At 41.3% G+C, this 15528-nt stretch overlaps 2 protein-coding genes and 1 long non-coding RNA gene across 12 annotated transcripts in view; 1 reads left to right on the top strand and 2 right to left on the bottom strand.

Moving 5' to 3' along the window:
* Nucleotides 1–11246, top strand: part of LOC125712613 (uncharacterized) — a 60872-nt gene extending 49626 nt beyond the window's left edge. For both annotated transcript variants that reach the window (XR_007383356.1, XR_007383357.1), the window contains exon 3: nucleotides 11123–11246. This is a non-coding gene — a long non-coding RNA (uncharacterized LOC125712613). The remainder of the gene's footprint in view (nucleotides 1–11122) is intronic.
* Nucleotides 1–13617, bottom strand: part of LOC125712607 (protocadherin alpha-8-like) — a 92826-nt gene extending 79209 nt beyond the window's left edge. For 2 of the 9 annotated variants that reach the window (XM_048982847.1, XM_048982844.1), the window contains exon 1: nucleotides 11123–13617. In XM_048982847.1, the coding sequence (XP_048838804.1) occupies nucleotides 11123–13203 (2081 nt within the window). In that variant the 5' untranslated portion in view covers nucleotides 13204–13617. Of the gene's footprint in view, nucleotides 1–10827 lie in introns of all 9 variants that reach the window. The other 7 variants (XM_048982828.1, XM_048982845.1, XM_048982846.1 and 4 more) reach the window with 7 other exon arrangements.
* LOC125712608 (protocadherin alpha-8-like) lies at nucleotides 7595–10169 on the bottom strand. The gene has a single exon (XM_048982848.1). The coding sequence runs from the start codon at nucleotides 10016–10018 to the stop codon at nucleotides 7595–7597; it is 2424 nt and encodes an 807-aa protein (XP_048838805.1). The 5' UTR covers nucleotides 10019–10169.
* Nucleotides 13618–15528: the final 1911 nt, after the last annotated feature.

Here is a 15528-nt window from a genome sequence, read left to right on the forward strand (position 1 = left end):
AGACTATTTAAAAGGCAACACGACTGCTACATACGTTTTATATCCGTGTGTCTGGGTGTGCAGACTTGTGGCGAATTGAACGTCTCACTCCGGTCAGCTGACCAAAGTTGGTAACCTTGGTATTGTGTGTAGGAGATTCGGTATAACTATAATTTCCTTCTCCATTTACATGCCCGAAGTGTCTTTAAGTGTTATGTAGTTTTGCCTGAAACGCGAAAATAAAACAAAGCAATTAAAGCCAATCCGTTGCTCGAATGCTAAAGTAGTGATTGAAGAACTTTTGTCGGAGGTGGGATTCGAACAAACGCATTACTTCGGAGAACAGAATTGATACTTTGAAAGGCCATTCACGTTGAGTCTGGCGCCTGAGACCGCTCGGCCATGGGGCAGTTTCTAGTTGAACCCTAAGGAGTAGGTTAAGTCCAGCCTTGGCTTCCAAGCTGACGTTTTTCTACATATGTGCTTGTGTATCATGGACAGTAAGAGGGGGCAGGCAAGGAGAGAATTTCTCTCTTTGGGGATCAATAGAGTGTTATTATTACAACGTCTAAAACGTATGATGGTCTGTCGATAAATCAATAACAATATCAATGAAGTCAATGTTTATCTAAAGAAATCAGAATGACAGTATATGTTATTTAAGAAGTTGAACACAACATGAAACGTTAGCAGTAACATACCATGCTCTGCTGCCTTCAGTGAAAGTCCTGACATAATGTCTTTTAACATTTGCTTTCATAGCGCTGTTCTACATTAAACATTTTGAAACGAAGCAGCCGAACAGGTGCCAGCGGTACGAAACGCGTCGAAGTTTCCCGACACGACGGGGCTGGACCGAGTGTCGGGGGCGTGGCCAGAGACAGCCTGGAGACTGTTCCAAATCATGGGTGCATGTTACAAGTCCGGAACATATTTTAACTTAGTACTAACTTAGCATCATATTTGATCTGATTCGACTGAATATTCCAGGTTTCCATCTCTCATTAGAGTAGTTTGCAAAACCTACAGACTATTTAAAAGGTAACACGACTGCTACATACGTTTTATATCCGTGTGTCTGGGTGTGCAGACTTGTGGCGAATTGAACGTCTCACTCCGGTCAGCTGACCAAAGTTGGTAACCTTGGTATTGTGTGTAGGAGATTCGGTATAACTATAATTTCCTTCTCCATTTACATGCCCGAAGTGTCTTTAAGTGTTATGTAGTTTTGCCTGAAACGCGAAAATAAAACAAAGCAATTAAAGCCAATCCGTTGCTCGAATGCTAAAGTAGTGATTGAAGAACTTTTGTCGGAGGTGGGATTCGAACACACGCCTTACTTCGGAGAACAGAATACCCCTTACTTTGAAAGGCCATTTACGTTGAGTCTGGCGCCTGAGACCGCTCTAGGAGGAAGAAACCTTAGGAAGAACCAGACTCAAAGGGGGAGCCGATCCTCCAGGGACCGATAAAGAGATAAATGGAATATAGCATTGTGATTGACGATAATTCCTTTTCACATCATAAATCATACATCTACACATTTAACAGGTTTAGGTGTCACAATCGGCGTCGTTAGGTCCGATTATTCGGGGAGAGCGCCCCGAATATTATACCCTCGATGCCAGTTACCCTCCTTCAGAAACAAAAGTCAACCCCCAGGTAAACTGAACTTAGCCCCTGATCATTAGCTAGAAACTTCACCGAGTGTCACATTGCAATCTGTAAATTTTTATTTATACTAAACTGTAAAAAATATATGTATAATGTTAATGCACATTTTATTAACTATAAATGATACAGTCTAATCCACCAATCACGTATTTACAAAATCCAAGTGACTTACGGTGCATAAAAATAGTTTGGCAATAACCATCGTAACATTTTAGGCAATTGCAGACAAGTTTAATACTTAAGAGGCAGACAAATTGAGGGGAACACGTTAAAACTGTGAGAGGTTATATTATGTATTAAAAATATGAAACGGAGACAGTCAACGTGTTAAATAAAAACTTTAAATTTCTACTTTATAAACGAGCCGTACAAAGCACAAAAATGCAATCGCACGAAAATGGGAATTGCATATTCTCGTTTACTTCAACAGAGTTTCAAAACATAAATGGGAATATGTGAATGTCTTACCTCTCCGGAAAACCTCTTACTGTGTTCATGGACAACAAGCGTATTCCCGTTGCTTCCAGGGACAATAGTGGAATGTTCTCTACTCAAACGGCAATATCAATTACCATTAAAATCATAAGAAAAATTGCAGGCAGCTCATTCGTGCCTTTGCTCATTCCATGCCATTTAGCCACGAAATAGTACTGTTCATACTCTGCAGATTTCAGTCACTTATGTACGTGCAACCCATAGACCAGAGGAACGTATTTCGGCGATTCCTCCAATTCCTTGGCCAATACTGCCACCACTGGACCATAAATATAAGAAGCGACTCTAAATGCATGAACAGCACAATAATTCGTGTGCATAAAGTTAAAACGAGACAAAACACTCGATGTAACATTTTAAGATATATATGAAATATGAGCGTTATAATATACAACAATCTTTTATTTCACGTCATACATTCTGACATAACCTATATATGACACAATGAATCACGCTGGACTTTATGTGCATTTCTTGTAAAACATCGGGAACATGCATAATATTTGTGTACATGTTGACCAATCTTCCATGATTTAGGTTCGTTAGCAAAAAAAGTAAAACCGCAAAATTGTCTTATCGATTGCATAAAACTGGGTTGGTTAGTCCATATGGTGATAGATAATCGCAAGATTGTAAAAAACTAGCTTCAGCAAATTAAAACAAGTAAGGGAAAGGACTCAGATATGACTAACTCAATGATTCATTTTAAATTATAAAACACAGACGATCAATAAATGAAAAAAGCTGATATTAATGCGTAGTGTCATTCACAGACATTTTCAGGGGCAGGTGGTCGAGTGGGTTATTTTTGCAGACGGATGGGGTTCCCTTCGGTAAATGTTGCTGATCATTTGTTATCGAAATGAGTCACTTAAAACCTATAAAAGGGACACTTTTAATTGTTCGGGTAAAAGGGCCAGGTGCTCAGGCACCAGCAGCTACCCCCCCTCCCTTCCCCGACTGTTAATATGCTTTGCATTGCTTAAATCGGCTGATGATGGGTTAACGGAATATTTAGAGCATTATGCTGAGCGCTTGTACAGTCAGGGATATAAACCTACGATCACATGAAATAAGCATTCAGGTTGGCTATAACAAGAACAAAATTTGGATACGTAAGTATGAATGTCTTACCTCGCCGGAAACTCTCATACCAGGGTCTTGGACCACAAGCGTATTCCCGTTGCTCCCAGGGACAAGAGTAGAACCAATACTCATTCTAGGTCCAACTAACATGTACCGTTTCTCTCCGGATCTGTACTGGATGCTGTGACACAGAGTTCCGTTCCCGCTCGTGTCTATGCAGTTTGAATCACGCGAGTACTTGGAGGAATAGTCTTGAGGTTTAGAGCACTGCATGACTATCAGGCCGATTATACTGAATACAAAAAGCGCTGAAACTGAGCCCAGAGAGATCATCAGATACAAGGTGATGTTGTTCTCCTCTTCCTTCTTCACTGACCGTTTAATATCAGAAGATGCAAAGTCCTCTTTGGTCTCCACTGCCTTTATAACCATAGCAGCCGAAGCTGACAGTGAGATGTTCCCATTGTCTTTTACCAGGACAATCAGTTTATGAACGACTTCGTCTGATTCAGCAAATGGCCGAAGTGTTCTTATCTGTCCTGTATAGCGCTCCAAACCAAAGAGACTGGGGTCTGTAACTTGCTGCAAGGAAAACGACAACCAGCCATTGTATCCTATGTCAGGATCATAGGCTCTTATTTTAGTCACCAAATGACCTGCGTTTGCATTGCGGGGAATTTCCACCACACCGTCAGCAGATCCATTACTGCTGACAGGAGACAGGATGAACGGAGCGTTGTCGTTCTGATCCAGGATGAACACATTTATGGTAACATTGTTGCTTAATGATGGAGTTCCGGAGTCTTTAGCTACTACTTGGAACTTAACGGTTTTCAGTGTTTCAAAGTCAAAACTTTTCAGCGCATAAATGTCACCACTCTCGGAGTTAATGTTTAAGAAAGATGTCACACTTTGACTTGGAATTACATTCCCGAATGAATAGGAAATGAGAGCATTTTCATTCTCATCCGCATCAGATGCGCTAATTCTGAATATCGATGCACCAGGCTCGTTATTTTCCATTATATAAAAAGTGTAGGGACTCTGTGAGAAGACCGGACTGTTGTCGTTAACGTCTGATAATTCCACGCGAACTGTTTTAATGGAGGATAATGAAGGGATTCCCAGGTCCCTCGCAGTTATAATTATCTCGTACTGTGGTACCAACTCTCTGTCTAAGCGGCTCTTTGTTACTAACGAATAGAAATTGTCCTCAGCCGAATGTTTTAGTTCAAACGGCATGTCTTCAGGCAGCGTACAAACTACCTGTCCATTCACACCAGAATCCAGGTCGGTTACTCCAATAAGCGCCACCACAGTACCTACAGGCGCGTTCTCGGGAACGTGACTGGATAAAGAGGTGATGTGTATCTCTGGCCTGTTGTCATTCTCATCCTCCACCTTCACAAATACGTTGCATTGCGTTTTTAATGGTAATGCACCTTTATCAGAGACCTCAATATTAATTTCATAATTTTTACTTTCCTCAAAATCTATTAGCCCCTTTACTGTCAATTCTCCGGTTTTAGAGTCCAGTTCTAGAAGATCGCTTACTTTGTTCCTGAATGCATTTCTGAATGAATATTCTACTTCACCGTTAACTCCCTCGTCTAAATCTGTTGTATTGATTTTAATCAAAAAGGTTCCAACAGGAATATTTTCTTTTACTACAACTGTATATTGCTGCTCACCACACACTGGGGCATTATCATTAGCATCTAGAACAGTAATATTAATATTCAGACTAGCAATTTTCGGTGGGATACCACCATCTATAGCTGTCAATGTTACATTAAACTGTGCGATATTTTCTCTATCTAACGACTTCTGCAATATTAGAAATGGGATTTTACTATCTTTTCTCAAGTCCCTTGTTTCCAAAACAAAGTAATCGTTCTGACTCAGTTTATATGAACGCAAAGCATTCAGTCCGATGTCTGGATCCTGTGCTTCTTCAAGCTGGAATCGTGCTCCGGTTACTGTTGACTCGGGAATTTCTAAACGATACTCTCTGTCAGTAAAACTCGGGGAATGATCATTGACGTCTAAAATTTGTACAGTAATATGATGTATTTCTAAGGGGTTTTCTATCACAGCTTTTAGATTGATATAACATGGATCCGTTTTACCGCACAGATCCTCTCTGTCTATCCTCTGGTTCACAAATACGGCTCCGTCTCTTTGATTTACCTGGAAAAGGTCCTGCTTTGTTCCCGTCACAATACGCAGGTTGCGATCCTCCGGCCCGCGTGCGTCCAATCCCAAGTCTTTAGCCACATTCCCCACCACGGCTCCGAGAGACAATTCTTCCTGAATGGCGTATCGAATTTGAAAAGTCCGTTGACACAGCAAGATAAGAATCACAAAATGGAGACATAGGCGTCTCCTCCTCCAATGCTGGATCCCCATCATATCTCAAATATTATCCACCAATATATAAACAAAATTCAATAAAAATCATGCTTACTTTTATTCACAATACATATGAATGATCCTTTGCAGCATTAAATGTTTCTCTAGCGTTTTAGCGGAACCCCACTTCTTCCTCTGTGGTCCACTCGGTCACTGAGCTTATTTCTGGTAACAACCGCCTATAACGTCGAACCAAGCCGATTTTATTCTATTCCTTTGACAACAGCGCCGCCTCCCGCCTCCACGCCATATAAAACTCGTCATTTACTTGATCACTTTAAACACCAGTAATTAATAAGACACTACAACATCTTTCGTTGTGAAATGTACACTACATCAGGACGCTTTTCTATTTGGATTAGATTGTGTGTAACCGCGGGGAAAAATTAAGGCGCAAACAGCAGCAACATTAAGCATATAATAGCTCAAATACAAGAAGAATGTTGCAGTTACAATTTGAAAGATAAGGACATATAGTAAGAAGAGAGAGAGGCCCGTTCAGAGTGTGTGCAAGAGTGCTGTACCGGCAATGACAGAGTGTGACAGAACACAAACTTACGAAGTACGAATTGAATGCAGCGTCATGAACGCTAGCTTGGAACCCAGCAGGTGCGGCATAACAGGAGGTGGCCGATCTCGAAATTCATGGCAGAAAAGATCCCCAGTAGAGCTCCTCAGGTCAGGGGAGTCACACTGCAGTCCTCAGGGACCGGAGTCCACACATTTTTAGGTTTCCCCTCATTTAACGCACCTGATTCTACTCCTTGCATCTACTTGTGCTAATAACCACACAGCTATTGAGCTGAATCCTTTGTGGTGGAAAAGGGAACGAACTAAAGCTACGCAGGGCCCTGACACTCCTGCCCTAGAGCACTGTAGTGTGATTTCTTATTAAGGCTGGTGCTACTGCCTGTAAGGTACGCAACTAAGGCAATTAAACTTGACTCAAGTGCAGAATACAGAGGAGTATGTACAAAGACTATGTCGTACGATAAAATAATAAGAAAAAAGCAGAAAACAAGAAGCTAAACGAAACCGGAAAATTAATGGAAAGTCAGGCCAGGGCAACAACAAAAACGTGACGTCCTGATTCAAAACCAGAGAATCAAAACAAAATATCTGCACTAAGTCCAAAGCTGCAGTAAGCACTGACTACAGGGAGTTTAAATAGCCTGAAAATTTTTTTTTACATAACCTGAGAAATGAACACTGAACTAGGGGTTGGTTCAAACTTTAGCGAATTATTCCGGTGAGTCACGAAAGAAAATAATATTGATCTCTTCTTGCAAAACATAACAACTTATACACAATCATAGCAGTCTACTGAAATTTGACTTTTCTTATAAATACAAAACAAAAGCGATGGTTATTTTAGATGCTAGAGAATATGGAGAAATCAGGAAGAATGTCAGATAAAATTAATAAATATGGGCCTATGTAATGTAAACATTTCCTAACAACAAATATAGTTGATCCTTCCATATTGTGGGGGTCAGAGGTGCAGGCCTCCGGCGATCTGGGAAAAAACACACTAATTTTTTTGTTCTCCTTGGCGAGGTAAGCGAGCAGTAGCAAGGAGGGAGCAAAAAGATACAGGAAATGCGAGATACAAAAATCACTTCGAGATATAATGTGAGAATCTGCCATAAACACGCTTGTAGTCTTCCAGTCCAGCACTGAACGTATGTTTTATGCATTTATGAGTTGCTAAACTTTTGTCTGTTGTTTGTCGGCTTTCGCAAAACTCCCCCACAAAAAAACCATTTAACATGTTATGCCAACTCCGTGATATAGCTCTATCAAAGCAGCCACGAGGAATGTCACAATGCAGAAAGGTCAAATGCAATTGCAAATTGAAAAGAAATACCACAAATGTAGGCCTACTCCAAAAACTATGTTGTGCAGTAGGCCTCCTTCATAAAATCTGCGTAAATCAGAAATTGTTAGATTATGTTAAAATTAGTCTTACCTCACCAGAAACTCTCTTATTGTATTCTTGGACCACCAGAGTGTTCCCGTTGCTTCCAGAGACAATAGTAGAGCCTATACTTGTCCTGGGTCCAACTAACATGTACCGCTTCTCTCCGGATCTGTACTGGATGCTGTGACACAGAGTTCCGTTCCCGCTCGTGTCTATGCAGTTGGAATCACGTGAGTACTTGGTGGAATAGTCTGGAGGTTTAGAGCACTGCATGACTATCAGGCCGATTATACTGAATACAAAAAGCGCTGAAACTGAGCCCAGAGAGATCATCAGATACAAGGTGATGTTGTTCTCCTCTTCCTTCTTTACTGAGCGTTTAATATCAGAAGATGGAAATTTCTCTTTGGTCTCCAATGCATTTATAACCACGGTAGCCGAAGCTGACAGTGAGATGTTCCCATTGTCTTTTACCAGTACAACCAGTTTATGTACAACTTCGTCTGATTCAGTGAATGACCGAAGTGTCCTGATCTCTCCTGTGTAGCGCTCCAAACCAAAGAGACTGGGGTCTGTGACTTGCTGCAGAGAGAATGACAACCAGCCATTGTATCCTATGTCAGGGTCGTAGGTTCTAACTTTAGTCACCAAATGACCTGCATTTGCATTACGGGGAATCTCCACCACACCCTCAGCAGATCCATTAGTATTGGCAGGAGACAGGATGACCGGAGGGTTGTCGTTCTGATCCAGAATAAACACATTAACTATGACGTTGCTGCTTAGTGACGGGGTTCCGGAGTCTTTAGCTACCACTTGGAAGTGGAAGGTTTTCATTGTTTCAAAGTCAAAGCTTTTCAATGCGTAGATGTTACCATTATCAGGGTTAATGTTTAAGAAAGATGTTACACTTTGACCTGAAATGACATGTTCCAGGGAATATGAAATCTGGGCATTTTCATTTTCATCTGCATCAGAGGCGCTGGTGGCGAATATAGATGCACCGGGGTCGTTATTTTCCATTATATAGAAGGTGTAGGGACTGTGTGAGAAGACCGGACTGTTGTCGTTAACGTCTGATAATTCCACACGGACTGTCTTAATGGAGGATAACGAAGGGGTTCCCAGGTCCCTTGCAGTTATAATTATTTCGTACTGTGGTACCAACTCTCTGTCTAAGCGGCTCTTTGTTACTAACGAATAGAAATTGTCCTCACTTGAATGTTTCAGTTCAAACGGCATGTCTTCAGGCAGCGTACAAACTACCTGTCCATTCACACCTGAGTCCAGGTCAGTTACTCCAATCAGCGCCACTACGGTACCTACAGGCGCGTTCTCTGGAATCTGGCTGGACTGCGAGGTGATGTCTATCTCCGGTCGGTTATCATTCATATCCTCTACATGTACAAAAACGTTGCAATGGGTTGACAGTGGGACTTGTCCTGCATCTGAGGCCTGGATATTTATTTCATAAATGTGTTCCAATTCATAGTCAACAAGACCTTTAACTTTTATTTCTCCAGTTTTTCTGTCTAAATCAAACAATTCTGTCGCTTTGCTTCTGAATTTATTTCCAAATAAATATGTTATTTCCCCGTTGGCGCCGTCATCCAAATCAGTCGCATTCACTTGCAAGACTACAGTATCTACTGGGGAATTTTCCGTTATAGTCACTGTGTATTTCTTTTCGTTACAAACTGGTGCATTATCATTAACATCTAAAACAATTACCGCAATGTTCAAAGTAGCGGTTCGCGAAGGATTGCCCCCATCCAAAGCGGTCAGCAGTAAATTGAGATACGGTTTGTCTTCCCTGTCCAGGGCCTTTTGTAACGTTAAGAAGGGAATTTTATTATTCTCGTTGAGATCCTCTATTTCCAATCGGAAATGTTCATTTTGTTCTAGTTTATACAATCGTAACCCATTTACGCCTACATCTGGGTCTCTAGCACCTTCTAACTGAAAGCGAGTTCCAGGCGTGGCGGATTCAGAAATTTCGATGCGAGTCTCTTTACTGGGGAAACTGGGGGAATGGTCATTGACATCCATAATCTGAACAGTAATCTGATGCATTTCTAATGGATTCTGTACCACAGCTTTAAGGTTAATAAAACATTGAGACGTCTTACCGCATAGGTCCTCTCTGTCTATTCTCTGGTTAACAAACAAAGCGCCGTCACTCTGGTTTACCTGGAAAAGATCCTGCTTTGTTCCCGTCACAATACGCAGGTTCCGATCCACCAACACGCGTCTATCCAACCCCACGTCTTTAGCCACATTCCCCACCACGGAACCGAGCGGTAATTCCTCCTGGATGGAGTAACGGACTTGACAAGATCCTCTTCGGCTCAACAACGACAGAACCACAAGATAAAAAAATGGCCAGCCCCACTGCAGTGTCCTTTTGCCTTGGTTAGTCTCCATCATATCGATGTAATACGTTTTCACCATTAAACTACACTCCGTATTCAAAGGTCATTATTAAGCATCACGGTCTTAAAAATTATGTAAGGTAATCCATTCTTTTCTCTTATTATCCAATTTCCCACAATTACGAGGTAAATATGTTCCGACTCCGTAGCCTATCTACGTGCAGCCGTGAAAGAAGAGGAAGGCGTTTTAACTGCTCTTTCAACTGTTTCTTTGGCAGTACTGCCACCTTGGGACCAAATGTATATGCAACCCACGCGTATTCAAGATATAAAAGAATTGTAGTTACCTGATATATAAGGAAAGAGATACAAAAAAAGATGCAACTGGCAACGAGTAAAAAGCAGTAAAAAAACCTTGATCTACATGCTTAATACTTGTATAAGTTCCATTAAAAGTTTCGTATCATTTCTGATATTGGTAATATTTATGCAATTTTTATTCATTTGCAAATAAGCAGGTTTATGCACAAAAAAACTTAAGTTAAAAAGGTTTCTCGCTGACTTACATAAAACACCTGAATGGTGAATACTGTGAGTTTTCAGGCAATTAAGGGATTTCAAGATACATTTTAATGTATAGGCCTACAAATCCAACAAATGGAAGAAAAGCAAATATATGTGAGTGGTCAAATGAAAGGGTGTAACGGGGCCAGAATCACAAACAAAAAATATTTAATGTTGCTTAAATTTCAATTTGATCCGCATAAGCACTGGGAGGGTTAGCAGCACGAAAGATTAAATAGAAGTTTTTAAGTATATTATGCAATCAAGCATCTATTTTATTCTACAGTATTTTGAAACTTATAAGAAGAATTGTCAATGCCTTACCTCACCGGAATATCTCTTACTGTGTTCATGGACAACAAGCGTATTCCCGTTGCTTCCAGGGACAATAGTAGAACCGATACTCATCCTGGGTCCAACTAACATGTACCGTTTCTCTCCGGATCTGTACTGGATGCTGTGACACAGAGTTCCGTTCCCGCTCGTGTCTATGCAGTTGGAGTCACGTGAGTACTTGGAGGAATAGTCTGGAGGTTTAGAGCACTGCATGACTATCAGGCTGATTATACTGAAGACAAAAAGGGCTGAAACAGAGCCCAGAGAGATCATCAGATACAAGGTGATGTTGTTCTCCTCTTCCTTCTTTACTGAGCGTTTAGTATCAGAAGATGCAAACGCCTCTTTGGTCTCCACTGCGTTTATGACCACGGTTGCTGTAGCTGACAGTGAGATGTTTCCGTTGTCTTTTACTAGTATGACTAATTTATGCAAAACAATATCTGATTCAGTAAATGTCCGAAGTGTCCTGATCTCTCCTGTGTAGCGCTCCAAACCAAAGAGACTGGGGTCCGTAACTTGCTGCAGAGAGAATGACAACCAGCCATTGTATCCTATGTCAGGATCATAGGCTCTTACTTTAGTCACAAAATGACCCGCGATTGCATTACGGGGAATCTCCACCACACCCTCAGCAGATCCATTAGTATTGGCAGGAGACAGGATGACCGGAGGGTTGTCGTTCTGATCCAGGATGAACACATTCACTGTGACGTTGCTGCTTAGCGACGGGGTTCCGGAGTCTTTTGCTACCACTTGGAACTGGAAGGTTTTAATTGTTTCGAAGTCAAAGCTTTTTAATGCGTGTATGTTCCCGTTATCTGGGTTAATGTTTAAGAAAGATGTTACACTTTGACCGGGTATTACGTTTTCAAGTGCATACGTAATTCGTGAATTTTCATTCTCATCTGCATCAGAGGCACTTACAGTGAAAATAGAGTTCCCAGACTCGTTGTTTTCTATCATGTAGAAGGTGTAGGGACTCTGTGAGAAGACCGGTCTGTTGTCATTAACGTCTGATAATTCCACGTGGACTGTCTTAACGGAGGATAACGAAGGGGTTCCCAGGTCCCTCGCTGTTATTGTTATATCGTACTTGGACATTGACTCTCTGTCTAAGCGACTCTTTGTAACTAATGAATAGAAATGGTCCTCAATCGAATGTTTCAGGTCAAACGGCATACCTTCGGGCAGCGTACAAACTACCTGTCCATTCGCACCTGAATCTAAGTCGGTTACTGTGATCAGCGCCACTACGGTACCTACAGGCGCGTTCTCGGGAATGTGACTTGACAAGGAGGTGATGTCTATCTCAGGCCTGTTGTCGTTCGCATCCTCCACTTTCAGAAATACGCTGCATTGTGTTTTTAGTGGTAATGCTCCTTTATCAGAGACCTCAACATTTATTTCAAAATTTTTACTTTCCTCAAAATCTATTAACCCCTTTACTGTTAATTCTCCGGTTTCAGAGTCTAAATCTAGAAGTTCATTAGCTTTGCTTCTGAATTTATTTCTGAATGAGAATTCCACTTCACCGTTAACTCCCTCATCTGAGTCAGTGGCATTAATTTTTAATAAAAATGTTCCGATTGGTGCATTTTCTTTTGCTATAACTGTATATTGTTGTTGGTCACACACTGGCGCATTGTCGTTACCGTCCAAAACAATCACAGTAATATTTAGAGTGCCAGATTTGGATGGGTTGCCACCATCTACAGCTGTCAGTGTTACATTCATCTGTGCGATATTTTCTCTATCCAGTGACTTCTGCAATATTAAAATGGGGATTTTACTATCTTTGCTACTCAAATCCTTTGTTTCCAAAAGAAAATGCTCGTTCTGACTCAGCTTATATGAATGCAAAGCATTCAGGCCGATATCTGGGTCTTGCGCTTCTTCGAGCTGAAATCGTGCTCCTGTCACGGTAAATTCCGGAATTTCTAATCGATCGTTTTTGTCTGGAAAACTCGGGGAATTATCATTGACATCTAAAATCTCTACAGTAATATGATGTATTTCTAGCGGATTTTCTATCACAGCTTTCAGATTAATCAAACATGGAGACGTTTTACCGCACAGATCCTCTCTGTCTATCCTCTGGTTAACAAACAGGGCGCCGTCTCTTTGATTTACCTGGAAAAGGTCCTGCTTTGCTCCCGTCACGATACGTAGATTCCGATCCACCAGCCCGCTTTTATCGAACCCCATGTCTTTAGCTACATTTCCAACTATGGTGCCGATCGGCAGTTCTTCTTGGATGGGGTATCGAATCTGAGTAGTCCGTTCACACAATGACAGGAGAAACACAAAATGGATGGATGGCCATGCATATCCCAGTTTTTTCGTACAATATCCGCTCCACATGGTTAGATCTTAAATATTTAAACACGTCCGCAGAAATAAACGGAATTCATGCTTGCTTTCATGGAGAAATAATTACAATTGAAGATTTACAGCATTGATGCTTTGTCTGGCGTTTTGTCGGGCTTCTAGCTTTTGTGGTCTGCTCCTGCCGCTCATCTAATCTCCAGTAACCATACCCTGTACGTTATGGAAGATGGTTCCGGATTTATTCAGTTTCTTTGACAATACCGCCGCTGTGTGACTCCAAGTGTCATAATCATAACTACAACGTGCAAGGACTCATATTCTCCTTTTCAAATGAGCAGTCAAAATGGTCCAGGATTTTGTGATTGTTTTCTAGTTAAAAAATTGACGCTTAAAATATGCTCTTATTTCTTAAATCTTTGAATGTTTAGTCAGCCTGGGGATCCCAAACGCCAATCAATACTATAAAACAGCAGCGTACTAAACGAATGGGGTCTCATTGCTGTTGATGTTCACGGTGTCCATTCGAAAAACGTCGCCTTCGGACGACTTCGTCCAAGTTTATACAATCTTTAATATTCATGTTAGGGTCTCGCGCACCCTCTAGCTGAAAGCGAGTCATGTGTTTAGAAAATTCAGATGACCTTATAGTAAACCCAGAGGATTGCCGTTAACTCCTAGAATCTGTACAATAATACGATGTATTTCAATTGGGTTCTTTATCGTAGCTTTCAAGTTAAACATTGATCCTGTCTACCCTCTGGTTAACAATCAAAGCGTCATCTCTCCGGATTACCTGGAAAAGGTATTTTTACTAATTTTTACTCGTCACAATACGCACATTTCGATCCACCAGTTCGTTTTTTATTAGCCTAGATCCCATACCTTTGGCGACATTCCCATATACAGTGCAGAAAGATAATTCCTTCTGGGTGGAATTTGAACATCAAAGCGATAAAGACAGCTGGTCCACAAGACTTTTCCGAAAGTACCCGAATGTCCAAATGCCACGATATCACTCATTATTGAATTTATTCATGCGTAATTTTTGACTGTGCTTATTATGTGAGCAGATGCACAACGGTCGTTAATACGACTCATATAATATTATTGCCTTATAAATGGTATACAATGAACTTTCACCAATAATGTCACTGTTTGGGCAATTTCATTGTTCATTTACATCGTGCCCATTTCGCCGAATGTAGAAAGCATCGTTTGTTTCACTGTGACGAACCACTGACACCTTGTGTCCATTAGTGGATATGCAGTGTCTGACGTTGGTGGGGTACAGCCACCTTCCTGCGGGTCGTTTTGACCTGGAGATGCAGCAATTTGGAGTTTAATATATTAGCTACCCAGAGAACCAACAGAATATGATCAGTTTTAATAACGAACAATACTTTAAAACACGGATGAAAATAACGAACGCTGTCGTTATGATATTAAGAAGCAATACAGATAACTTAAATGACAGATGACTTTTACGTTAACTTATTAAAATTACCATCCTCCGTTAAATTTTGAAATATACCAACTCTATTTATTTGAGTTGTCGCTGAACATCACAGTTAAATATAATTCCGGGCGATACTCTCGGATATTTACATAAGGAAACGCCATTACTCTCACGATTTCCCCACCCGCACGCAGACCGGCAGGTTCCCGGATGCAGCGCCAATGCGGGAAGCGAGTCTGAACGTCCGCCTGCCGAATACATTCGTGACGCGCGAGCCCTCCTCAGTTCGTTTCCTTGGCGACAGGGCAGCACGCGGGCGGGCGCTGTCCGCGGTGCTGAAACGGGCATATGTGAAGAAATTGAATATGCAGTATTTCTGACGCTGTCTACAAAAGGATGAACAAATACTTTAAAAATATTCTCCTGGTTTATTTAACCTATGAAAAAAATTGCGTGGTTAATTCACTTGAACGCAATTCCCTGTTTCATCGCTATGACTCTGTTTCCCCGTCACACTGCTGCAGAGACATATACACGCAGTATGTGCTGTTTTGCTCTGTGTTTTACTCTGAACTGAAGCATTGTCAGCAGCATTAACATTCAGAATTTGGCTGTGGATGTTGTCATGGCAACAGTTGCCAAGGGGAACAGGCGGTTTTTGGTAGGTGAGCTAACTTCAGATGCAAGCTGACATCTGTTATTTTAAGCACTTTAACCTGCCACTCGACTCATTTAATATAAGTAAATTATCTGGATCACATCAGGTGCTGTTCCCTAAGTAATTCAGGTGCATTATGCAGTAATGCAGTAATGCAGTAATGCGCTGCCCACCTCGTCAGAATTGCTCCATGCGAGAGCATGTCCAGCACGTGAGCATGAGTGCAACAGTGAGCAGGAGAGAA

Source organism: Brienomyrus brachyistius, chromosome 18 (assembly GCF_023856365.1).
Source record: "Brienomyrus brachyistius isolate T26 chromosome 18, BBRACH_0.4, whole genome shotgun sequence".
In the NCBI taxonomy this organism is placed as follows: Eukaryota; Metazoa; Chordata; class Actinopteri; order Osteoglossiformes; family Mormyridae; genus Brienomyrus; species Brienomyrus brachyistius.

Excerpts from the sequence above, each read along its gene's own strand:
- LOC125712608 (XM_048982848.1), bottom strand. The coding sequence starts at position 10,018 with ATGGTGAAAACGTATTACATCGATATGATGGAGACTAACCAAGGCAAA.